This window comes from Pezoporus flaviventris, unplaced genomic scaffold, assembly GCF_033815535.1.
Source record: "Pezoporus flaviventris isolate CSIRO_AGI_PZ_B2104156 unplaced genomic scaffold, CSIRO_AGI_Pfla_v1 ptg000148l, whole genome shotgun sequence".
NCBI lineage: Eukaryota > Metazoa > Chordata > Aves > Psittaciformes > Psittacidae > Pezoporus > Pezoporus flaviventris.
Genome location: NW_026892696.1, coordinates 407,732 through 432,955, shown reverse-complemented (window position 1 = coordinate 432,955; position 25,224 = coordinate 407,732). Strand labels below are relative to the sequence as shown.

Below are 25,224 nucleotides of genomic sequence, written 5' to 3'. Positions count from 1 at the left end.
CACCCTGTCTGGCACTGAAACCACCTTGCTCCTGGGAGAGCAGGAAGCACTGTGAAAACACATCATGAACCATACATGGTTCCTTCCTTTAGAAGCAGGTAGAACCATGTCCCTTTTCCACTGCAGGACGAGTGACCACCTCCAGCCTCTCTCTGCTGCATCCCTCACCTTCTCTCCCCACTGCTGCTCAGTCTCAGGGGGCCCTGTGCTCCCTCAAAGAGCGGTTCAGCCTCCGCACCAATTCCTTCTTGCTGCAGCATGAGTCCCATGGCAGAAGCTGATGTCCACTGGGGTAGCTCCTGTGCTGGAGCGGGGCACAGAGATGCTATTAGCAGTGTGCGTGGCCCAGGGCTTCATTAGAGCTGATGGATCCACGCTCCCAACAGAGCTGCTGAATCAAGTGTTGGCTTTTAGGGTCGGGAAGACCTCATGTGGCTCCTAATTCGGGGCTGGATTTGTGCTCAGCTGCACACTCTAATCGCTAATGAAAGGTTTTGCCATCATCCTGCAGCAGCTGTTGGTGTCCTACAGGTCCATCCCCAAAGCAACACTGTGCCGAGGCAGAGCCACCGTTTGGAAAGTCCATTGGATGGGCAGCATCCAACCCCCTCCCCAATACACCCGGGGCTTTCTTTCCTCCTCAACACCACACAAAGCTCTACTTTGCACCACCTCTTCTTCTCCCCTCCTTGCAGTCAGCCCCTAAAGATTGGGTTGGGTTTTTTTTTTTTGCCTTTTCTCCTCTTTTTGCTTGCTTTTCTTCCTTTCTGTTGAACAAAACCCTGTGATTCCGTGCCTCCTGAGCCTCGGCGCCTGGGCTCGGCGTCGGGATCAGCTGGAGCAGCTTAGGAGCCTCGTCTCCTCGGATTTAGACTGAAATTTTGATTTTCTGCCCTGCTCAGATAATGTGGAAATCCTGTTCCCCGATATTTACTGTTTATCAGCGCAGCACAGTGCGGTTCTGGGGGGGAAGGGAATCTCTTCCTCTCCCTGGGTCCCCCCTCGATCCTCTCCACCCCCCAGCCTGCATGCTAATGGAGTTGGATTTGGGAGCAAAGCCACCACAATAGCTTAATTACAGGGAGTGGAGGGAAGAACAACTCCTTGGCAAAGAGGCTAGGATGAACTCTGATCCCTGTCCTCATCACCTGCACCAGACAGAGCACAGGGCTGCTCCCTCACCCTAAGCCAACAACCCCTCTCTAGACCCATTCCTAAGCCAAGCTTTGTCACCACAGGCAGACCCCAAGCCCCCTCCAGCTTTACAAAGCTAAGGATGGCAAAGTGCAGGAGCACACTGAGCCACGCCACATCTGCCTTCCCCCAGCTCCTCACCTGAATGAAGTGGTCCAAGTATCTCCAAGCCAGGTTGCCCTCAGCATCACAGTCTATGAGGCCACCTCCCCCTCCCTTTTGCATTGTCCTGTTTGTGTCTGGGGACCCTCCTGAGAGCCCAGCTGCAAACACAGTCCCCTTCCAAGGTGTGTATCCTGCTCCTCCATGCGCCAACACACACACCAAGCCTTGCCTCTTCCAGTGAGCATTAGTGCCACTGAGCCCTTGCAAACTCATACTCACAAGCAACCCAAAGGCAAGAAGGGGGGGAACACTTCCCTGCGTGACATGAACTAGGCAAGAGAAATAAAACAATAATAAGACAATCTGGGGCTCAGCAGCAGGGGAACAGCTCTAAGGACCACGTAAGTGCATAATGCCCTGTTATTAATGAAGCCTGCTGCAAGGATTGGTTATTGTCAGATAACACACAGGGCTTTCTCTCCCCACCAGCCCCTCGTGGGGAAGGAAGGCATCTCCCTGTGATTGGGATTGAGCTGAATAATGTCCCAGCCACCTGCAAGTGCACCAGGCTTTCTCTGCAACTGCATAATTTGAGGCAGCACTGGGGTAAGGCGGCAGCATGGAGAGAGGAGGGAAAGGAAAATGGGGAAAGGATGGTTTTTAAGGCAAAAAGAGGGGGGAGAGGAATGGAAAGGGAGACAGGAAACACGATAAGGCTCAGGCAGGCGCTCTCTGCGCGGCTGTTCTCTGTGCAGCTTGCCTGTTGGCTGGCTCCTCTGGTTTAAAGTGACTCGGCTTCTTATGGAAACGGAGAGGCGGTATTAAAAAGGGGGAAAAAAAAGAAAACCAAGACACAGAGCGCTTCCTTATCTCATGGAGACAGTTGTCAGGAATCACTTTGACTGAGTCGTTTTGTCTCCATGCTTTTTTTCGCTGTCAAGCAGGCCTCAGGACATGGATCAAAGGAGAGGCGCCGAGCGCTCGCTGCAACTTCTGATCCCTTCTCGGTACAGACGCACGAGTGGCAGACAGCTCTCCTCCACATCAAATGGAAGGAGAGAGGAGAGGGAGAACGAAGGGAAGGGAGAGGGAGAAGCAAAGCTGGGAGGGACACACAGAGAGAGGAGCTCTCGCTGCTGCTCCACATCTCAGGGGAAAGACAGAGAGCAGCAGCTTTTACTCTCCCTCTTCCCCAGTCCCCATCAGGAGCATCCCCGCAAAGGGAGGTGTGGGGCACGCAGCAGTGCAGGTATCTCCCTCAGTCTTGCAGATAAGCTCCCCACAGGACCTGCCTCAACCCAGGCTTGGCTCCGCACCTCAGTGGGTCCCAGACCAAGCAGTGCACTGAAGCAAGAGTCATGGTGAGAGCTCCCACTGCGTGGGCCACTCTGACATCCCTGTTTCAGCTCTGTGCTGCCTTGGTGGGTAAATTTCACCCCAAGCCCCTCCATGTCAGTCTTGCCTCTTCCCCTTCAATCTCTCAAAGCAGCCCTTGTGATTCTCCTGTACATGCTTGGCAAGCATCTCCCCACCCTTTCCCCTATGTGGCTCACGACTCCCTTTCAGGTACTTATTCCCTGAAATAAGATCCCCCTCATCTCCAAACTGGATAGGCTTAAGGGCTGACTCCAGCTTACTGCGGCGAGCTAAGACCCTCTGCACCTTTGATCAATTTACTGCTCACCCAGCCCAGACCCTGCCAGGATTTCTGATCTTCAGCCCCTGCTGTAAATTGATCTCCTGCACGCCTGTCTGATGGAGGCAGGAACCAGCACCCTGCAGCAGGAGGAACCTCAGTGTGCGAGGTGGAAACCCCCACATGGCACGCACCCCACAACCTGATAGGCCCCCATTATTCATCTGTTGCACACACAGCCCTATCTCCTATTCTTTGCACTTTCCACTCTCCCCGTACACTACAGAAGCCCCTGCACAGCTCTGTAACCCCAATCTGCTAAAGCACCTATAGCAAAGTCAGGTACTGTTCCCCCTCTCACACCTGGACAACCAGCAAGATGACAGCACTGCAAGCTGAAGCAATACCCCAACACCTATCTCACGCATCTCTTTAGGTTATGTTTCCCCCATAAGCCTCTCCCTGTGCTTCAGGACATAAAAGACCTTGTGGGCAGCCCTCCAGGATGCTCCACAGCCCCCAGAGTCCTCCTTGTCCTCTCAGCCCCAAATGTCCTGCTTGCAACCTTTGCCCCAGGATGCTGCGACCCATCTGCCAGTAATCCCAGTGACTGGGTGGCTTTGGGATGGGAGCAATGTGGGTTTCCTGCATTGTTAGCACCCATACATGGTAAAGCAAACAGAAAATAAGCCATACTAAACAATGACCCCTTTCAAAATTGTATCTGTCAGCTCTGAAGGTCACAGCATATCCCCCTGGCATGGCACTAATACACGATCCTGTATCCATCTTCAGTGCGTAGTGTTTTCCTGAGCTGGGACAGGTTTGAGGCTCACAAGGAGACCAGTGGACCGGTGTACACCTGCAACACATGGTCCCACCTCCTATCCCAGCGTAGTATCTCTGCTGTTCTGTCACAGCCACCGAACTGAACCCTCATTCCACAACCTCTCTTTGTGGAACAAAAGAAGGGGGCAGGTTTGGGTTAGTGCCTGATCCACCGCCAAGTATGTTGCTGTAGATTTTTCCTGCCAGAGATGGCTTTTCCCAGCCAGGGCACAGCTGGAGCACAGCTGTTCCACCCTTCCTAGATGTTAATAGGCACACACAATGCATGGGCACACACACTGGTGTGCACACACACAACGCGCACGCAGGACACTGATGCCCTTGTGCACACAGGCGTGCGAGAGCACGCGCGCATGCCCCTGCCTCTGAGTCCTAATTATTCCTTTCATTGCATTCCTTCCTTTTAAGCTTCCCCTCTATCTCACATCCCTCATTCCAGGGCTTTCCCTGCTGTGGTCCCTTGATTCCTCTTGCAGCTCAGCACCAGCTCCCTGGGTTATTGCAGCTCCTCAAGCCAGGCAGCGGAACACTGAATGCCAGCGGTGGCTCAGCAGTGCCCATCACCAGGCTGGCTGCTGGCTCTCCTCTGCTCTATCTGCCCTGCCTGCCTTGTCTCGAGTTCCCTTCTTAATCATAAAGCATTTGAAATCCTGCATTTGAATTCTCCAAATCTCCTGGTCAGGTCCTTACCCTCCCTGGTGTGGAAAAGAGACAGGACCCAGGGGAGAGGTGTTTCAGCACAGCTGAAAGCTGCACCAGTCCTGTCTGGATTTCCATAGGAAAGACATTCCCTGCCATGCCTGTTCCACCCACCCTGCTTTGGCTGTGCTCCCACCATTCTGGGAGCAAGCAGTGGGGTCTGGGAAGGGATATTTGAAAATTTATGGATACAGATTTCTATGTCTTAGCCCTGGGTGCCTTAAAGACCTGCTCCCTGCCCCGATGTCTGGGGGCTTATCAGGCACTCTCACACCTCCCTGCATTTCTTCTTCCTGCTGTCATTGGTTTTGTCATTCTCCTTAGCTTTTTGCCTCTATCTCTTCTCCTACTTTCTCTTTATTCCCTTTTCTCCCAGTACTTCTGACAGCCGAGTTTACAAAGAGCCACAGTTTACAGTGCCACGGGGGCTGATCCTGGACCCACTGAAGCTGATGACAAAGTTCCTATTGAATTCAAGGTTCAGGAACCAACTCTTTGCTCTGAAATCCTTCAGTGTTTCTAATATTTTCAATCCACACAGAGAAGAATGTGTGGAGTGGAAATCATGTGGGAATCAACACAATCAATGCCACGCAGAGCGTAAGAGTTTGGGTTAAAGTAGTAAGATGCTGCCTTGTTTGCTTCTGATCAGCCTTCAGTGGGACCAGAGCATCCAAATCACTCAAGGAAGCTCATGAAACCTCGAGAATGACATCAAGTGAGGTGGACCCTCAGATATGAATTTCCCCCTTCCCACCCTACAGAACAGAAACAATCACTAGGAATCAGGCAAATAAATACCTATCTCTTTTCACACGAGAAAAATGCTCTGTTCTCCCCTCTTCCCCTTGCTGGGAGCAGAGGCGTGTAACTGACAAGAGCAGATGGGCTTTGTTTGGTTAAACAGGGGGGAAAAAAAGGAAGAAATTTAGTGGAAAAAACTCCCAGCTTTCCTGGGACACACGTAGGTTAAAAGTTGAGAGACACGGAGCTGCATTTGACACCCAGCTAAGGGAAAACGCCAACGCAGACGCAGCAGAGCCAGTTGCTCCCAGAGAGAAACCTGGAGCTCCCATGCCCCCACTCCATCCCCTTGGCAAAGAAAGGGCATGGATTTTAGCATGTGTTTACCTCCTTCTCCAAAAATCCTGCCTGGAATCTGCCCCAAGGTCGTGGGGAGGCTGAAGAGAAAAGGAACAGGGATAAAAGTGGCTTGGAAAAGGGATAAATGTGGCTTGGAAAAGGGACATCAGCCGCTTTCTGAAGGGCAGACACTTCAGTTGAGGGAATCGTGGTCCTCTAGAGAGATGGGGCTGCAGGGGGAATGTGGAGGAGGCAGCAGTGGGGGAAGAGGGCAGAGACCATATGATAAAAACCTGGAGTGGAAAAGGAGGGTAGGAGAAAGGGGAAGGAGTGATGGAAAAGGGAGGAAAAGAACCCAGGAGACAAGGTTAAAGAAAACGCCTCGTGTGAGGTGGCACCCGAGAGCGTCAGGGGTTAAAGAACATTAGAAGAACATGTTCCTACACAAAGATAAGCCGGAGAAATGAATCCTTATCCATCCAAACCCAACCCTTTCGAATCTGAGCGAGAGAAGGGTCTCCTTTCAGGGAAACAGGGAATCCTTAATGCTTCCTCCCTCAGCAACTGTAATGCCAGGATGTTCCCAATCTGCTTTGAGGGATGGAAAGATTAAGAATAATAAAAAAATTGCAATAAAATATGTGTGAACGAGGGGGTAATTGTGGACAAATGCAGCATTCAAATTCATTTTTCAGCTCTTTTACACACCATTTCAATCTTATTTTCTGCTTGTTAATGAGATCTTGTTGGTTGGGGTGGGCACGGCTGCCCAGTATCGCTTGGGTAATTGCACATAATTTTCTCTCTACTAGTGATTTGCATCAGATTCCTTTTTTTTTTCCCTAATTCTTTGCTATTTAACCCCCCTCCTCCTTTTCTCTCTCCTTTCCCCCCACCCTCCAAATCTCATCCTCTCTCTCCTCCCCCTTTCTTCCCCTCCCCTTCTCCTGGCCCAGCAAGACTCATTTTGAATGCTTATTATAGGCACAGTGTCTCCAACGAGAAAAAAAGAAGGGAAGAAAAGGAAGCAGACAGAAGGGATCCATGTCACTGATGGAGGAGGCGCTGTCTCACTGGAGCCAGGCATCGGGATGCTGCTCCCCTCTGGCCAGCTAACATCGTGTCCTTCCCAAGTGCCAGCTTTCCCCCGCAAAACCAGGGCTCAGCTGGCTCTTCTGCTCCTGCCAGGATCAGTGTGCTCCTGACAGGGATTCAGATGATCTCCAATCCCAGCCCAGTGAGGCTGAGGAAAACATTAGCCTGGACAGTGGAGGGATGATGTCAGGAGAAGCAAAACTCTGCTGTGGCTATGGAGATTATGAAGGTCCCTGACTTTAGAGTGGGAATTTGTGGGCAGAGCCTGGCCTGTGCCTCAAGTGTTGCTCCAGAAACACAGTCAAGAAATGGTGATAAACCCAGAGAGGGTTTAAAATCTGACCTCAGATACTGCCATTACACTGGGAATGAATTTGCTGAAGGAGCAAAAAAAGCCACCGAAAGCCCTAAAAAAATTAAAGCAACAAATATGAGATGGTGAACAAGTTTCTCTTGGCTTTTCCTATTCCTGGAATTGTCTTAATCTCTGGGTGATCCTGTGGGTTTGTTAAAAGATTCAGAAGTCTCAGAAATAACATGTTCTGAGAGTACAGGAAACTCCTGACTCTTAACTATACCTCAATGTGTTCTCCAGCCACACAGGGGCCACCTAAAACAAAGTAAGGACCTTTTCCTTTTGAATGACCCCCTGTAAGACCCCAACATGCTGCAGTGAATGGTCAGATATGTTTAAGATACAGACCTGGATCTAAAAGGGCAGCAGAAATTTGAGTGGACAACATCCTACGAACATGAAGACATTTTAAAAGGCAGAAGAGACGGGCTTAGACAGGAAAGGAGAATGCACTGTGGCCCAACTTCTTTCCTCTTTGGAAAGCACCCAGGGCATCTCCCATCATTATAATGGCAGAGAAGCAGTCATATGTGGCCCTCACTTACTGCTTAATTTCCTCCCACCTCATCCCATGCTGTAGCATCTACATTCCTTGAAGGAATGTCAGATGCTGATCAAGATGTCACTGGGCTTGATACTGAGTTTACCATTACACTGAGCTATTTGTCACCAGCCTTATCCCAGCCATGGTGAAGGGTGATACTCACTAGCACAGGTCTGAAATTCATAAATGGATGCAGACTTTGCTCTCTCTGCTAGTGGGAAGCATGACCTGGCTAAGGACATCTTGGTGCCTGGCCTTGTTCTAGTTGAGGCTGATAGGTGTTCTCAGATAAATGGAAGATGATTCCTCTGTAGGATGAAAATGACTTGAAAACATTTACAACGGATTTATGAAATCCCACACCCCTGGGTTATAAACCACTCTTGTGAGAAATGATGAGACAGGAGCTCCAGGGCCAGAAATCACACTCTGTATGACTGCTAACTGGTTACTCACTCTTCAGATTTAACTTCACTTTCGGTCTTTATACCCTTGCTAACTCTTGGCACAGGCATTAACACCAGTCTGGAGGCAGTTACAAGCCACTGAGTCAGCCCAGCTGAATCTGTGACAGCTGCTGCTAACCCACACAGCCTTGGGGAGCGATGGGGACCTCGTTGCCGCATGTTCTGGTTCCAACCCACTTGCTGATGATCCATGACTGCTGCAGCCACCCAGAGCATCCTGACAGATGGAAGGTGACTCATCTGGCAGCAGCTGGCCAGCCTGGGAAGCTGGCTGTCTCCAACAGGCAATGCTTAGAGCAAGATTTCTATCTTACAAAGGCTCTCCCAGCACAAAACCAGCACTAATCAGTGCTTGGGTCACCCTGAGGGCTCTCACTGAGGTCTAGGAAGGAGTATGACATGAGAGATCATGCTTGATAGTGGTTTAAGCACATAGGACTATCCTTTTCATAGCCAAGTTGGTGTTCTCATATGAAGCATCACAAAAACCATCAACATGGGATGAAGCAACTGGGGACAAAAGTTCCCTGTTTCCCTCTCCTTCCTCGACAGTCTCAGGTCTGGAACAGAGGCAGAATGGCCTCTACACTAGGGAAACTGCATGGGAATCGCTTTGGGGACCCAGCAGCAGGGCAGAACAGGCACAAGGCTTTGTGTGCTCCAGGCTGGAACCCAAGCAAGAAATGTGGCCCTTTCCCACGCGAAGGCTGGGCACAACTTGCAGGAATCTGTCAGGAGGGGGGGCACTGAAGTGCGTGTGCGTGGGGGGGGACGGAGCCCGCAGTGGCCAGACGTAATCCCCTTCTCTCTGTTGTGAGAATGGAAATACCACGCTTCCCCTCTAGAATTTCAGCTGCCAGCACCGAGCCCGTCTGGTGCTTTCTGGCTGGGACACCCAATCCGCGGTAACTGGATAGCGAGCGGCAGCAAATGCTGGGAGCTCTGGGCCAGGCTGGCCCCCACCTCCTTGTCTAAACTGCAAAGAAATGTCCCTCCTGCTGCTGCTGAGGGCTGAAACCAGAGAACTGTCTGTTTGCAGCTCAGACAAATTGCCATCATTTTAAGTTGCCAATTGTTGTCTATCTCCTGAACTCACTCCTTCCCTGTAGTTAATGTTTACCCCTGCGGAGAGCAACCAGATGCCACCGATAACTGCACAGGAGGATGAGAGGGTTGAGGCACAAGAGGGTTTACCTGTAATGCTGTGGGACAGCTGAATTATGCAGAGCAAGCTGCTCTAATAGAAGGTGTCCCTGCCCATGGCAGGGGCTGGAACTGGATGAGCTTTAAGGTCCCTTCGAACCCAAACCAGTCTGGGATTCTATGATAAATAACACAGAGCATCCCATACTGAAACCTCACGAAGCTTTTACCCACCCTGCTCCATATAAGAGGACATTTCTATGAGTTCTCATTCATGCTGTTTGGAGTATGTCTTGCATCCTTCCACTAGGAACAGCAGAGGATTTAGGCAGGAAGGGAGCAGATAAGTAAATATAAAGCAGTCATAAAATAACCTGGGTTAGCCTTTCTATGCACAAAAGAAATGGAAGAATTTATATGCTGATGTCTTGGCCCTCACATGATTAAATACATTAGGAAAGTAGGAACCTCCTCTTCTTGGGGGTGCAAAGCTTTCTTTTCTTCGGGACTGCCAGATAATGCATCTTCTCTTTCCCGTACAAAGGGCTTATTGGATCAGGACTCACCTTCCCCTAGCCTGTGCCTGGGGCAGGGTAATTTGGGATAGGGATAAGCATAGATACAGCACTGGTTTGGCCATTTCAATGAGCCTCTGATTTAGTGAGCAGAACTAGTAAGAAGATGATGAAGCTACAGAAATGGAAATTGCATGATAGACCTGTGTATGCCTAATGCTTGTGCAGCTTATCACGTGGATCTCACCCTTACTCTGTGGAGCTAAATTCACCTGTGATAATCTGAATTAATCACATGCCCTGGACCATCTAACCTGCAGCCTGCCTTTGAATTCCATACTGTCTGCTCCTCTCCTCAACCCAGTGCTATTAGAAAGCCCTTGTCAGAAAGATGTCCCCCTATTTCCCACACAAATGATGCTGGTTGAGGCAACATTCAGCCTCATGCCAGCCACCCTTTTTACATTTTCCATCTCATGAGCATTCAAAGCTAAAAGTGGGGGGTTTATACCATTTCAGAGAAGCTGCAAAATTTCCCTCTTTCCATTGACACTCAATGTCTGTTTTCACACTTGACAGATTAGAAGTTATTGGACCTTAAAATCTATCTATCTCTCTAATGTCCCCATTTATTGGACTCCTCTCTCAGCAGTTGTAGGCTTTTCATTTCAGATGCCTACCTAATTTCTCCTTGTAGTTTCATATTATTTTGCCCTTCCTGTCTTAAACAGTGTTACCAGCCACACTGAAACAACTGCGATAGTGCACTTCACATGTCTCTGTATTTCACAAGTGACTGAGGACAAAAGTGAAATGTCTTTGGTACCTCTCCAGGACGCCAGGCACAACGTGAATGCAAGTCCTGGCTGTTAATTTTCAGGATACAGATTACAGCAAGTAAACCAAAGAGAAGGGTTAAGGCTCTATCTAATGAGGTGACAGAAAACTGTTATATCCTGGGATCTCCACTGACTTCAGTGCACAAGCTGAGAATGGAAGTCTGCTTCCACAGCACACACATAGCACAAGCTCTGCTCTCTCTAGACCAGCTGGTGACAGAGGCTTTAACCTCTCTACACTGCTGAGGTGTGCTTCTCTGTCACACCAGCTCCCAAAAGCCACAGAGATACCTGGCAGAAGGTGGATCAAACCTGGGACCGGGCACTTCAAGAGGTGGCTGCACTGAGGCTTGGAGCACAGAGGCCAGAGTCAGCTCATGGGTGCCCTATTCTGAGCTCAGGCAGGGGTTTTAAAATCAAGGATGTGCTTTATCTTTCCTCCTTTAAAGCTTACCTGCACCTCTTAGTGTGACCTTGTGGAAAGCATTAGCAGAACTGTTTGCATGGCAGTTAAGTTTCTCAAGGCTAAATCCCAGATCTACATCCCTGTGTTTTGAGTAAGCTCAGATCCATAGAGCTTTCATACTCCAACCAGACTTGGACAACCTGGCTTCAGCTAATCTCTAAATCAGTCACCCACAAATCATGGACTACTTCTAAAGAGAGCCTGAAGAAAGCACCTAAGAACAGCAAGGCTAAAACCCCACCATGGAAGGGCCCACACCTGCACTGGAATTTTTCTGGAACACCAATCAATGCTCTTGGTCCTGGGGTTTGTGATTCCAGTGTGCTAACTTGAATATGGGAGCTAACAGATACAAGTGCCCTGGCAGTGCAGTGCTGAGCTCAGGACAGACACTGCAACAAACAAACTCCTTGCTTTAACCAGGCTGCCTCCACGAGCTCATGACAGTAACTCCCTTGTTAATCATAATACACTGTGATAGCCTGAAGCCTGTCCTGCTCTCAGAGGATCTGAACCAGCCAAATACTGTCAGCCAAAGAAAGAGAATGGAAGCGGGTCACATACCTGTGGAGAGAGGCCATTGCTAACAGGATTCATGTGGTTGGCAGGAGCTGCAGCATTCATGAAGCTGTCTGAGTAGCTGGAGAAGCTGTGTCGGGCCCCATAGGCAGAGCCGGTATCGGCGGCAGCGGCGGCTGCAGCAAGTCCTCCCTGGTGCATGGTGGATGGTGGCAGGGGCTGGGGTCTGTGTACTGTGCTTCCCCCATCTGCAGAGAGAAGGGGGGAAGAAGCTGTAAATTCTTTTATAAAGGCCAAAGCCAACTGGAATCAGCAATACTCCTTCCACTGAATCCCAGCATGGAGATTTACCCAGAACAAGGGGTTGCCTATGATACTTCCTAGTGATGTGCTCATCATTTCAAAGCTGAGCAGAACAACTACAGTCACGAGACATACTGATACAACAGAAATGACCATGAGGTAGAGGAGAAAACTGTTGACTTAGGGAAAAACCTTCTCATCCCAACTCAAGGAAAACCACCTGTGTATTACAAGAGCCTCAATGGGATGCCATGAATCAGGGAAGGGATGATGGGATTATCTAGGGCTAGAGAAGAGGAGCAATGCAGGCAAATGGGTGCTCACCTTGGGAAATGGTGGTTGTTGGGTAGGTGGAGTCTGGCAGCTGGTATGGAGGGAGGGTCGGCATTCCTGTGGGAGGGAATCCCCCTGGCAGCAGGTGGTTGAAAGCTGCAAGTTGGTTCGCTCCCGCCTGCTTGCGCCATCTCGCTCTTCGGTTGCTAAACCACACCTGATGGGGAGAGGAAAGGCCAAGTGTAACTTGCTCTGAGCTGCTGTCCCACCTCACCTGCTCTGCTGATGGAAACACAGCCTGAGTAACAGCACTGGCCAAAACCAGCTTCAAGTTCCTGCCTTTCAAAGACGTTGTATGAACTCATCTCTGATCCTCAGCTTCCTTCCTCCCAGGTGAAGGCTGAGAACACTGGGGCTGTTCAGCCTGGAGAAGCTGCTTGGAGACCTCAGAGCAGCTTCCAGTGTCTGAAGGGGGCTGCAAGGATGCTGGAGAGGGGCTCTTCAACAGGGACTGTAGTGACAGGACAAGGGGTGATGGGTTCAAACCGAAACAGGTGAAGTTCAGGTTGGAGATCAGGCAGAAGTTCTTTACTTTGTGGGTGCTGAGGCACAGGGTGCCCAGAGAAGCTGTGGCTGCCCCATCCCTGGCAGTGCTCAAGGCCAGGTTGGACACAGGGGCTTGGAGCAAGCTGCTCTAGTGGAAGGTGTCCCTGCCTGTGGCAGGGGTTGGAACTGGATGATCTTAAGGTCCCTTCCAACCCAAACTGTTCTGTGATTCTATGACAATGCTACCACCACTCTGTCTCCTCGTGAGGATACTTGCATTTAGAATTGTTAAAGATACTCCTCAGAGCATGGAAGCATGTATCAGCAGCAGGGTGAGATGAAGAGGAATATTTTAGCTTGTGTATTATTCCAAGAGAGTCCATAGCAAATAGATGCATTGCTACCACCTGGCCATTCTGCCTTGTTATCTGACAACTATGTGAATTATGCTGAAGGATTAAGTACCATAATAGCAACACGGCTGCTCTGTTAGAAGGGATAAATAGACAGATTAGCATCATGGTTTCAGTGTTAGACAAGCTAAATAGATAGAACCAGACCGGAGGGAATACAGGGGTTTCTCAGCTTCTCTGTTCTGCAGCAAATCACTGTTGTCTGTATGCTAAGACATGCTCTCCTTGCAAGAGGCACTGCAGTGTGCGCTAGGATTGTACTGCAGCCAAATTCGATCTCTGTGTATTAAAATAAACCCAGTATTAATGCATAATAAACCCAGGATTAATGCATAAGAAACCCAGTATTGATGCACATGCAAAGCTGGGTTCACGTTTCCTACAGGGCTAGTTTACCTGGAAAACTCAAGGGGAGATTTTCCTAAATGCATTTGTCTGCCCTGATGTGTTTTATCATGGGCAATCTGCCTTCTGCATCGTGGAAAGGGCTTCTCAAGCTGTTTCTTGGCCTTGGTTTACTTCATTTAATCAGAGAGGCTCTCAGGCCCCATCCCTGCTTGGGGTTCAGAAGTATGCGGATAAGCTTTCAAGCCAGATGAGAATGCAGCTGCTGGACTTTGTGAGGCCTAAAGGTCTAGAAAACACGATTAAATTTCACAGCAACAAGAAAAAAAATGGAGCAAAAATCAAGAGTGTAAAGCATTCAGGGGGGAAAATCCTCCATCAGGCTTCCAAGCTGTTCAATGTCAGATCAGAAGCTGGGGTTACAAGGGTTTGAGTCCAAACTGCCCCCACATCTTGTGAACCAAAGCAAAGCTCCATTCCCTAGATAGAGCAGAACCTTAGTCCAATGTGCCTTGCACTTCAGACGTGATCCCCATCTCAAAGTGGGTACCTCTGACCTTTAAATTGAATCCCCCTGCAGATGTCACTTATTGGTTTGCCTTTTTCTTACTGGCACTTGTGGGTACATCTAATTCACAAGGCAGCATGTTTTCATTGAAAGCTGCTTATTTAACTGAGTGGTGGCTCATGGTCCACATGCACTGCAGTGGTTCTTGCTGCAAAACCAGACACTGAGTTCACACACAGATTTCTGTGAGGCTCTTCAGATCAGTCTATTATTGCTCTTTCTCCTCATCTACATGGAAACAGTCTGATTAAAAGCTGCTAATGATGGCTGTGTGTAAGCTGGTGCTGGCTAGGAAGGACTTAGTCCTTCACTTCATGCTGTTATGTACATCCATTCATTGTACAGTGAAAACCCAGTTTTCTTTGGAAGAGTTGGTCTAAAATAAGCCCCCTGAAATGTAGACAGTGCTGATGTCAGGTCCTTGGCACCAAATGTGTCGTTTTACAGACCTGTTCCTATTGCACTGCACTACTGGCTGAAGCAGCAGAACCTCTCAGCACCTTCCAAAAGGTTGACAGAAATGGGTCAGCTTACATCCGATCTGCACTGATCAACAAAGTCCATGCAGGTCAGGATCCCTGTGTCCATTTTTGGCACCAGAAGTCACTAGCAAAATCTAGGACAAACTTAAGGGGAGAGAAATGAATGAACATTAAGGGCTGTAGCACTACACAACTCTTTTATATAGTCCAATCCATGGCACAGTGTTTAGGAGTAATAGAAATGGATAAATAACCTTTTGTTTCCCCTGGTCATGCAAACAGGACCTGTCTTTTCCTCCTGCATGTATGTGTAATCCATGTCTTGAATTAAGGGCATGGAACATGGCTTCTCTTTGTTTCCACTTTTGCAGATAGGGGCATAAACCCCTAGTACTGCAGCTGAACACAAGGAGAGAAATAAACCTGCTCTCTGCAGAGAAAGAGGCCTGGTCCCAGGCTGGAAGAGCTTCCACTCCAAAAAAAAAAGAGATCTCAGTGCTGAGAATAGCCTAGAAAAAGCAAAATACCTGAAGGGCAGACATAAGCAAGCAGCTCTGAATGCAGGCAGGGAAAGGGAAACCCAACTCCAAGAATGTGAAAGCCACTCAGTGATTGCTGACACTTTCCCAACATCACAAAGGGTGGGAAAGTTCCTTTTTTATAACCAAGAGCCAGATGCTGGCAAATCCACTCGGGATTAGAAGTTCAGAAGCAGCATGTGGAGTGAGATGGGCTGGTACAGGACACGTTTCTCTGACAGCATCCCCACCATGCCCGTGGTGGTTTGTCAGTTGGCTTGGCTAACACATGATTAAAACACAGCTTGGCAAAGGTTTGTGCTGTCTTACGTTACACCACGTGAGGTTAGTGATGTCCATGCACCAACACACATGTCTGCAGCCACTGGTCAGAACCGGTGTGTTCAACTCCTCCCGTCTTGCTTCTCCCCAGCCAGTGAGGGGGATGTAGTTCCTCTGGTTTTTAAAGGGGATAAAAGGATACCCTGGATCCTTTTACAACAGAGTAGAGACAACAAAAGAGGCCTGTGAATGGGCTGTTCTTGGGGTGTCTTGCTTACTTTGGTCTACAATGGGCTTTGAAGAAAGCTAACTTTCAGAAGAATGGACTATCAACAAAGTCAGTTCTTACCTGTGCTACAGGCTCCTTCTAGGACTTGGGGATTGCTTTTCTCATTTGAAATCAGTGGAAACATTGCTGCATTCAACACATTTGGGTCCTTAAAAAAGCCATGCATCAGATCACCACCTCTAAATTGAGGATAAAACCTGTATTTTCTTAACATCTCAGTTTATTTCAACAACCAGCCACCTGAGATAGAGGCTCTTTCTAACTGCCAACAGTAGGCACCATACCTGGCACAGCAAGAGCTCCTTCTTAGCTGAAGCATCAGAGCAAAACAAATAAGGAATGATAATAATAGTAAACACACATGCACCAAATGAGATTCCCAACTACATGCTTAAAAGTAGTGCTTCCTACCAGAGCCTGCCTGAAGAATCCAGCCACAAATACACTGAAACCTTCCACAAAGCAGTTGATAGGATTTCTCTTCCCATGCAGAGAAGGGACATTTCATGGCCCAAACAGGTTGATTCTGCCCCTTATTTCTAACCCACAGAAAAAAAATAGATGATCCATTGCAGCAAATGACGTTAGCAATTCTTTCCCTTTCCCTGCCTTAAAGGTGGCTCAGGCCTTTATGCTTATAAATCATTTTATTGGTAGTTAAAATAGAGAGGCTGGAGCATGGAGCTGAAATGCGAGGTGCACTTCAAAGGGAACCTGCTTTCATTTCCCAACAGTTAAGGTTTTATCAGCCACTAAAGATTCCCCCTGCCAGAGGATCCTGTTACACCATGTTAAGCCTGGAGTGAAGGCTACGGCTGCTAAACCCACACTGGTGGGAAGAAGAAGAGGAAGAGGAGGAAGATCTGAAGCTGCTGGTCTGTCTGTGGAGACATTCTAGAGGCTGCTGGGGCTGGATTGCACAAGTGGAGTTCTATGCTGGGACAAATGTGGGGAAAAGGGTTGTGTAAAGAACCCAAGAGCATTAAAAACAACATGTCAGAAACCTGTTTCCTCCCCAAAAGACAAGTTCTTGGTGATCATTTGTGCACTGCAAAGAGCTCCTGCACTGTGTGAAGATGTTGCTTTCCAAGGGCATGGAAGTATAATGCAGGCCACTGAAGACAACACTTAGTACCTGCTAGAGACATCTGGGGCTTTTGTCCCTGTGAATCGTCTTCCAAAGGATGTCCTCATTAGACAGGAAATGCTACAGAAACTGCATCAGGGGAAGCAGAGAGATATAGGAATGTCCTCATGGAAAATAACTTTAAAGATGTCCAAGCAAGTTCTTCATGTCATGCCCAAGGTGCAGGTAAGATCAGAGTCCCTCACTGTACCATAAGCACCTTGTGCAGTAAGTGAATACGCTGCTCCTGAATGCTAGATGCTCACTGCGGAGTATCACTCAATCTATTACCTTCACAGATGGAAGAGGAAGGCACAACAGGACTAAGAAACCTCTCCAATCCATCACTGTCTGCCTTGCAGAACCAGCTGATCTCACAAGAGCCCATCATCCCAGCCAGATTGGGTTTGGGGCAAAGGTTAGAACTGGTTCTTATTTAACCTGAACGCCTGCACCCAACCCTGCCAGGCCCGAGATGCCCCAACCACTTGTTGTCAACCAGCGGAGAAGGGCTGCAAAGGCAGCTGCCTGCCAGGATGAGGCTGGACTGAATTATCCCTGCAGCCGCCCAGATATGGGTCAGCTCCCACAATTTGTCAGACAAGGAGAGGAAAGGAAGGTCAAAAGAGGCTCCTGTGGGAAAGAAAGCCTGTTGTGTTCCTGCTCAGCCTAATCAGGACTTGATGTTGGAGAAAGATAGATGGGATAAATGAGCTCCTAAATGGAAACAGGGATGGAAAAGCCAAGTTGTGCTTTTGCTCTCCAGTAGAATGGAAGAGATGCAGCATGTGTTTGCTTTCACAGGCCCAAGAGGTTACAGGAACCAGGTGGAAAAGCATCATGTGGACATTTATGGCCCAAGCACACCAACAAAATTCCACCTAAGTCAGATGAGGTCCCTTTCCAAGTTGGACAGAGGTGACCCTGCTGGACCTGGTCCTCCTCTAAACAGGTGGAGATCCCAGCAGTGCCTTGCCTTGCCCACAGCTTCTCTGGGCACCCTGTGCCAGGGCATCAACACCTTCACAGGGAAGAACTTCTTCCTTACCTCCAACCTGAACTTCCCCTGTTTCAGTTTGAACCCATCACCCCTTGTCCTACTGCTACAAACCCTGATGAAGAGGCATCATTGAGGCTCCTGAGATAATTCTTTACAGAACAACCATAAAAGCCCAGGAGAGTGCAGAGATTTTAGGCACACAGATTTTTTTTCTGTGTGTAGGGATGCAGCTGTATCTAGTGACACTTTGGTTCAGTGCCTAAAAAGCTGAGCCTCTGCTACTTGTGGGCAAGATGGTTAAGATAAATATTAAACAAGGTTAGTGGAGCAGAACAAATGACTCTTCACAAATGAGATTATCCAATGAATTTAGCCTATAGTTTTCCTGGCACAGCCCAGTTCCTGAAGGTGTTAGCTATTTATAACAATCTATTTAGGTTGGATATAAGGCAGAAGCTCTTCCCTGTGAGGGTGCTGAGGCACTGGCACAGGGTGCTCAGAGAAGCTGTGGCTGCCCCATCCCTGGCAGTGTTCAAGGCCAGGTTGGACACAGGGGCTTGGAGCAAGCTGCTCTAGTGGAAGGGGTCCCTGCCCGTGGCAGGGGTTGGAACAATGAGCTTTAAGGTCCCTTCCAGCACAGACCAGTCTGGGATTCTATTGAAGAATTTCAATAAACAGTTTGTGGTGTGTGGATTTTTTATACAAAAAAAAATCTTTTGTTTTTGTTTTTAAAGAAACCCTTGCTAGCAGTGAAAGATTTCCTTGTGACATTGATCACTTTACTCTTGCAATATTCTTTCTAATCTTGGCATTAATGCCACAAACGCTTCCTCAACCAAAAGGTCATTTCTACCTTTAAGCACTCATCACAGCGTGAACACTTTGTTACTATGAATTTTATACTCTGGTCAGGGAAGCAGGAGAAATGGGATAGATCTGTTCACTGTCACACTGAGACATCCGAAGCCCAGGTTTGACCTCATGGCTTCACAGCTGCCCAGTGACGCAGCTTCACCTCTTACTGTAATATAAGTTAATAATACCTATAAATTAAAAATTGTTATCACTGAACGAAATTACTGTTGATACTGAATGTTTGCAAAGGTTGTGTTTTCCAGCTCTGCAGTTTGCAAACTGTGTTTCTCAGTGATTGAGTTGTCAGATGATAAATTCTGTTAAACTAAAATTTAAAACAAACCCTCTGTTTTACTTAATCCATATAGCTCTTTATACACCCTGTGTCGGAGGATGAGTGAGGCTTGTGGAAGCTGAAGGACATGAGGATCTGTTCAACACTCTCAGAAAGCAGCTGTATTTTATGAAGTGCTTTCTCTCCACTTGAAGGCTTGCTTTTTAGAAGGCCGAATCTTACTGGTGTTCAAGTTGCATGTAAACACCTCAGAACAGGCTGTGATGTTCACACCTCATGGAGGTAAGATGTTGGAGAGTAGGTTTCCTGCTGCTATTGTTTAGCTAGAGATAGGCCAGGCTTAAGAGCAAATCAGCAGCACATGATTCCCACTATCAAGATTTTCTTTGCGAAAGTAAAAGCTGTGAGCTTTTAAAAACAGCTTAAGCACTATGGAAAGTGGCTCAAAGATTAAAACACCCTGGTAACCCCTCCTCCCGCTTCTTATAAATCTTTTCCATTGTTGGCCAAACAGGATCTCTTTAATTGGTGTCCCAGTAAACAGAAAGCCTCCTTAGCTGGGGAGACGGAGAACAGGCCAGTGCCACGTGTGCTGGCTGCTCACTTACCAGGCACACACAGAAGCAGAGGTTCAGCACAGGGCACGTGAGCAAAGTGTATGAGAAATATTTAGGTCCATACTCTTGTCGGACTGGAAATTTTGTGATAAAGGTTCTCCTCATAAAGCCTTTGGGAGGCCCTGTTTGTTTTGAATACAATGGGACAGACACTGCACTGCTATAAATCAGTGCAACTTCACTGACTTCCATTTAGGCCAGCTGAGTGCGCAGTGTTCCACACAAGTGCTCCAGCCCAGGAGCTGGGATCTGCTTCATTGCTTTGGCCTCTGGGCCCTTTATCCTTTGTAAGAAAATCCAATCGTTAGCACATTGTTTAGGGGATGCCTTTTTCAGGCTGGGAGCATGAGGCTGCAGTTCTGCTCCATGTTCCAAAGCAGAATATGACAAATAATCCAAAGTCAGTTCCAGGGTTTGCATCTCAACACAAAAATCCACAATTTTAACAACCAACCAGGGCTTACTGAGCAGAATTGATTCCTCCAGCTGCAGAAGCCAACAAGTTGGAAGGAGCACTCTCTGCCATGAATTTCTGCCTTTGTTTCATAGATTCCCTGCCCTACACATACAAACCAAGCTGCTCTTGTCAAATTATGCTGCATGTTCTAAAGTTGATATTCATTCCTGTTGATTTGCACCAATGCTTTGCCAGAAGGACTGCAGGATTAGGCTTATCATTTTCATCTGCACTGAAGTATAATATACTTAGCGGAATAGCGCTGACTCTCTCCAGCAGGATGCCCTCAGGCTTACAAAGCTGGGACTGTGTCCTCTGTCAGTGGGACATTTCTATTTCCAAGGGGGCTGGTTACTATAATTCTACTACGAATACCAAAAGTGCTGATGCTTTTCTAAACCAACCCTTAGATACAGACACAGGATGTGCTTGCAATTTTAAGAGATCATCTCTGTCTTTTCCAAAGTTCAGGTGGAAAAAGACTTGCTGCTATAGTTTGGATACCTGATGGTTAGCTTTGCAGTTTGGTTTTGTTAATTTTCATGTGACTTGGAGATGGAATGAGGGCTTATTTGGAGCATATTAGTTGAGGTATTGGCTGCTTGTGTGGGAACCTGTATCCAAGGTCTATTCGTGGTGTGCAAATGTCTCAGCGATTTGAGACCATGGTGCTGCCCTGAGGTGTACGCACTGCTTTGTTTCACCTTATATTCCTTTCTGTTTGTATTGTTCAAGTAAAAAGCAGGAACTCTTTAACCCAATTGCATTTCTAATTCAGGCTGGGGAGAAGTGAAAGAACAGCAGCAACGCCGAGAGACATCAAGCATTCACTACGCAAACAGAAAGTAACAGGTTACAAGACCGCAGCCGACCGACCTCGCTCATTCGCACCCTTCTGCAGCCAGACATGGGTGGGAAGCAGCTGGACCCTCCTCACCCCCTCGGCTGCATCCAGCCCTCGCTGGCATTACCTTGCAGCACCGCTTCTTTAAAGCCGGCTGGAACAGCGCACTACCCCCGGCCCGACCTCTGCCGGGAGCCGGCCGCTGCTCGGCACCGCACCGCGGCTGCCCCGACGTGCCTGGGCACACGCAGCGGCAGCACCGCGGCGGTTCTCAGGGGCTGGCAGGGCCAGGGGCTCTTCTTGCCTTGGGCTCCCTATGTGGAGGCTCCGGTGTGCGAGAGCGCGGCTGGCCCCGCGCCGTGGAACAGCAGCGTGCCAAGCCAAGCTCTGCCAACGGGAGCCCCGGCTCCTCCGCACAGCCCCTCGGTGGTGCCAGAACCCCGGGGCAGCTGTTGTGTCCTAACCTCCTCGCAGCCCTCTGCACAGGAAATGTAAACTAGTGGGAGCCTCGGGAAGAAAGAAAACATTCTCAGCTGACCTTTAAGGGAGGGGGATTGCCTCAGAAAAGCCAGTTTGGATACACCTCAAAGAGTATGTGAAGCAGAACACCAAGCAAACAGCATCAGGTTCCAGCAGCTTTGCATGGCTCCAGTTAATACCCGGAGCTGGGGAGACCTGCTAACCACTGCCATTGTCCCTCCCTATAATACCTTCAACAAGCACCATACCAGGGAACGGGACAGACCTTGAGCACAATGACAGAGCACTGGGGTTCCCCACTAGCACACAGTGGAGAAGTTCCTGAAGAAATCCATGTGTTTCTGGAACCTAGAGTGCAGAGTGCTGCTGTAAACGGTGCTTTTCAGCTGCTTTGCACCGAGAACAGAATTGCTTTGTGAAAAATCTCAAGGAAAATGGAATGGAATTTCTTTGCTGGCGCTCCATTTGGCATGTCTGATCTAGAATATGGCTGTTTGTTTACTACAGTTTGAAACTGTGTCAGAAAATACAGATTATCTGAGGAGCCTAGAAATGCACCGAGATTTCAGAGCCAGAATTGCTCTGAGGCTTTTTATTAAATGAAACAGCCATTTTCTCCCAGGCAGAAATCACAATGGTATCCATCATAAAAATGATCAATAAAGCACTGGCTTGCGACTCCTGCTGTCTGGTTTAATTCTGTTATTGAAATAAAGGTTTCTCAGTGCATGGAATTTCCTGGGGATTAATAATAACAGACATCAGCATCACAACACACCCACCTCTTTGAGCTTCTGATTTCTTTCCATAGAGCACCCACTGCCCAGTCCATAGGAACCAGGATTAACGTACTTGCTGGTGGTACTCACGCCTGTGGTACAACCATCTGAATCATCTCTACATGATGCTGAGAAGCAAAAGCTGCCATCTCTTTTTTGGGAATGACTTTGGTACATTTCTAGGAAAGCCTTTTGAGATAATACTTTGGAGCCTGTCACATCTGACTCATTACAGCAGCAGGAAAAAGGGAGATTGGTTGCTCAACCTGCGACTAAGGTCTATCTGCAGTGTGCAAATGTCTCAGTGATTTGAGATTACAGTGCTGACCTGAGGGTAGTTTGGGTGTATGCACTGCTCTGTTTTACCTTCTATTTCTGTCAGCACTGCTCAAGTAAAAACCAGGAATAAGCACACAGGTTTGTTGGATCTAGCCTTAAAATTGCAACACATCTGGGCAAACAGATCCACAAATGGGCTTGTTTAGGACAAGGGTTAGTTCTGACTCCCTAAACCCTGACTGATGTACCTGGTGTCTCTTTTGACATTAGCATTGCTTTGAGAAGTAATTTCTACACCTACACAAGAGTTTCCAGGCAAAACTATCCTTTTATTAAGAAACACTGTACTGACAAAGCTAAACTGATTGTGAGAAAAGGGTTGTTCTGGAAAACATCTCTTCTCAAGGAATGCCAGGGAGGAAAGGCAGAATTATCACAGAATCCCACTTAGGGGTATGTTCCCATATCAAAACTTTGCCACCACCAGTTAGATAATTGCAAAACCTAGTGTAAAACCTCAAAATACATTCAAGATCAAAGGCAAAGCTTCCACTAAATTAGCTGAGTGAATTGTTTAGCTGTTAGACTTCATTCTTAAATCCATGAACACTTGGCATTCAGCAGTTTGTTTTCTGAGAGGGTAGAAAAGGGAACTTGTGGATGGGCAAGAATTTGTTCAGTGCTGGACAATTAATGTGGACACATGAGTCAAGACATTGCCTTGCACAAAAACAAAGCAGTGGGAATTTCCACCTGTGGCCTCTCTGGGCATGGGTTTGGCACCACAATCCTGATCCATCCAGAAGCCTCAGCCCTGTTTATGCTCAATTTGGGATTAACCTTTTCATGGCTCATACCTCTGGGTGTGTTGAAGTCTGAATGTTGAAATCCTGTGTCACAAGCACACAACCACTGCAGTGACCTTGCAAAAATACTGCTCACCATCCTGTGATCTTCCTAGCAGATGAGAAAGCGGAGCCTGGAGCTGCCTCCCACCACCACCACCCCTTCTTGTTCTGCAGCTTGGGAATTTTATTAGCTGTCAACATGTCAAACTTCCACTTAGCTGGGCAGCTGCATGAGCACCCAGCCTCTGAGGCCTGCCAGTAAAGTTTAACAGAGCTATCAGCCTTTCACATGGAACTGATTATGGTATGTGAATGTTCAGGTATCAGAGAGAAGGAATGAGACTGAGGTAAATTCACCTTTCACGTGGTAGAGCAAAGAGAGGTGAGGAGGAGAAAAAAGAAAAGAGATAGCCAGGCCTGCTTGGTTTTGTTCAGTGCTTGTACAGTGATTATCAAAATGGGATTCCAGTGCAGGGATGCTGTGTATATACGATCATAGAATCATAGATTGGTTTGGGTTGGAAAGGACCTCAAGATAATCTAGTTCTATCCTCCTGCCATAGGCAGGGACACCTCACCCTAGACCATGTCACCCAAGGCTCTGTCCAACGTGGCCTCGAACTGCCAGGGATGAAGCATTTACCATCCCTCTGGGCAACCTGTTCCAGTGCCTCACCACCCTATATAGTAAGAAAGGATACAGTAAGATGGCCCAATAGCAACACCTGAACTGTGATTTGGAGACCTGGATGTGATCTGGGCATTGTCCACCCATGGCTGCACAGCAGAGAGGGTGCACTGAAATCCAGAAGCTGGATGATGCAATGACCAGACACTGAGGGCTGCTCTTGAGTCTCTTTTGTAACACTTCTCATGTGTCTGCCTCCCATTTTACAAGTTAACACGATAAGCTTTTGGGGATGGGATAGATGGGGAGATGCTGGCATGGCCCTTAACACCCAGACACATCTCAGCTGGCCCTACTGTTATTACAGCCATCCTTAATCCAAAGCACGTCTCTTGGCCTTAAAAACTCCGCTGAGACACGAGGAAGACTATAAGGTGGCAGAAGATTCCCTGCTGGATGGCTACATGTGTGGATGTGTGTGTGGGGAGGCCTTTTTCTCTTTTTCCACAAGGACTTGATTGACTCATGTTTGTAGATCCTGAGAGCCAGTAAAAGATCTGCTCTGATATCCAGAAAATTTTACAAGGGGCGGCAGGCTTAAAAGTGGTGGGAAGAAGCTGACTCTGCCAGGATGTTGGAATGAGAAAGCCATCAGGAATGTGCCTCGGAGAACAGCTGCTACTAGAGCCCTGGCAGGAACCTCCACACAAGCTGCCTGGGAGCAAGTAGGGGGATTCGAGGATCACAGCTTGAGACAAGGGAAAGGTTCTCTTTATTTATTGATTTAGTTTTTCCTTGCTCTGCTTTCCCTCCCAGCCTTGTCACAGTGAGGTCAGAGTGCCCTGGAACAGAGAACCTGCCTCTGGTTTGTGCACACCCTGGCACTTCAGGGCTTTTCCCTCCTCCCCAGCATGCCCTCATCAATGCAGGTTTCTCTGTCCCCATAAAAAGGTCTTACCCAAGCTCTGTTCTTTGGAAACTCCTTATTTTTTTTCTGTTTGCCACAGAAACATCTACCTTTATCCTTCCTCCTTAACATCTTATGTCCATCTACACAAGTAAGAGCAATTAGAAACAGAATATGCAAACAAAAACGGGGAATTCACACATTCCAACTTTTGGTAACTTAGTCACCTCAATTAGTTCCTTTCCCAGGCTCCATCTATCTATGGACCTCCCTGGCTAGCAAATTATTAACACTCTTAGTGCTGAACACTCTGACATGGTCTTTTGGCTGAGATCAAAACCAGAATCAGTTTAAAGCCTGCTAGATTTCCTTTTGGCAGTCTCCATAGCCAAATCTTGAGGGATGCTGGAGTCAGGCACATCCAGTACCTTTCAAGAGAAAGCTGGAGGGAGGTGAGTGAGCACCCACTGCAGTGCTGTGACTTCTTTGGGAAAGACGGCTAATGGGAAAAGCCTTTAACCAGTGAACATCCCAGGTATGGAGAGCGAAATGGCCATTCCCGAACAGCAGGGGGGAAAGAG

General features: G+C 48.0%; 1 protein-coding gene across 7 annotated transcripts in view; it reads right to left on the bottom strand.

Moving 5' to 3' along the window:
* PAX7 (paired box 7) overlaps positions 1-25,224 on the bottom strand; it is a 99,334-nt gene that overhangs the window by 24,744 nt on the left and 49,366 nt on the right. For all 7 annotated transcript variants that reach the window (XM_061479420.1, XM_061479424.1, XM_061479422.1 and 4 more), the window contains exons 7-8: positions 12,137-12,302; positions 11,555-11,757 (exon numbers count right to left, since the gene is read on the bottom strand). In XM_061479420.1, coding sequence (XP_061335404.1) covers positions 11,555-11,757; positions 12,137-12,302 — 369 coding nt within the window. The remainder of the gene's footprint in view (positions 1-11,554; positions 11,758-12,136; positions 12,303-25,224) is intronic.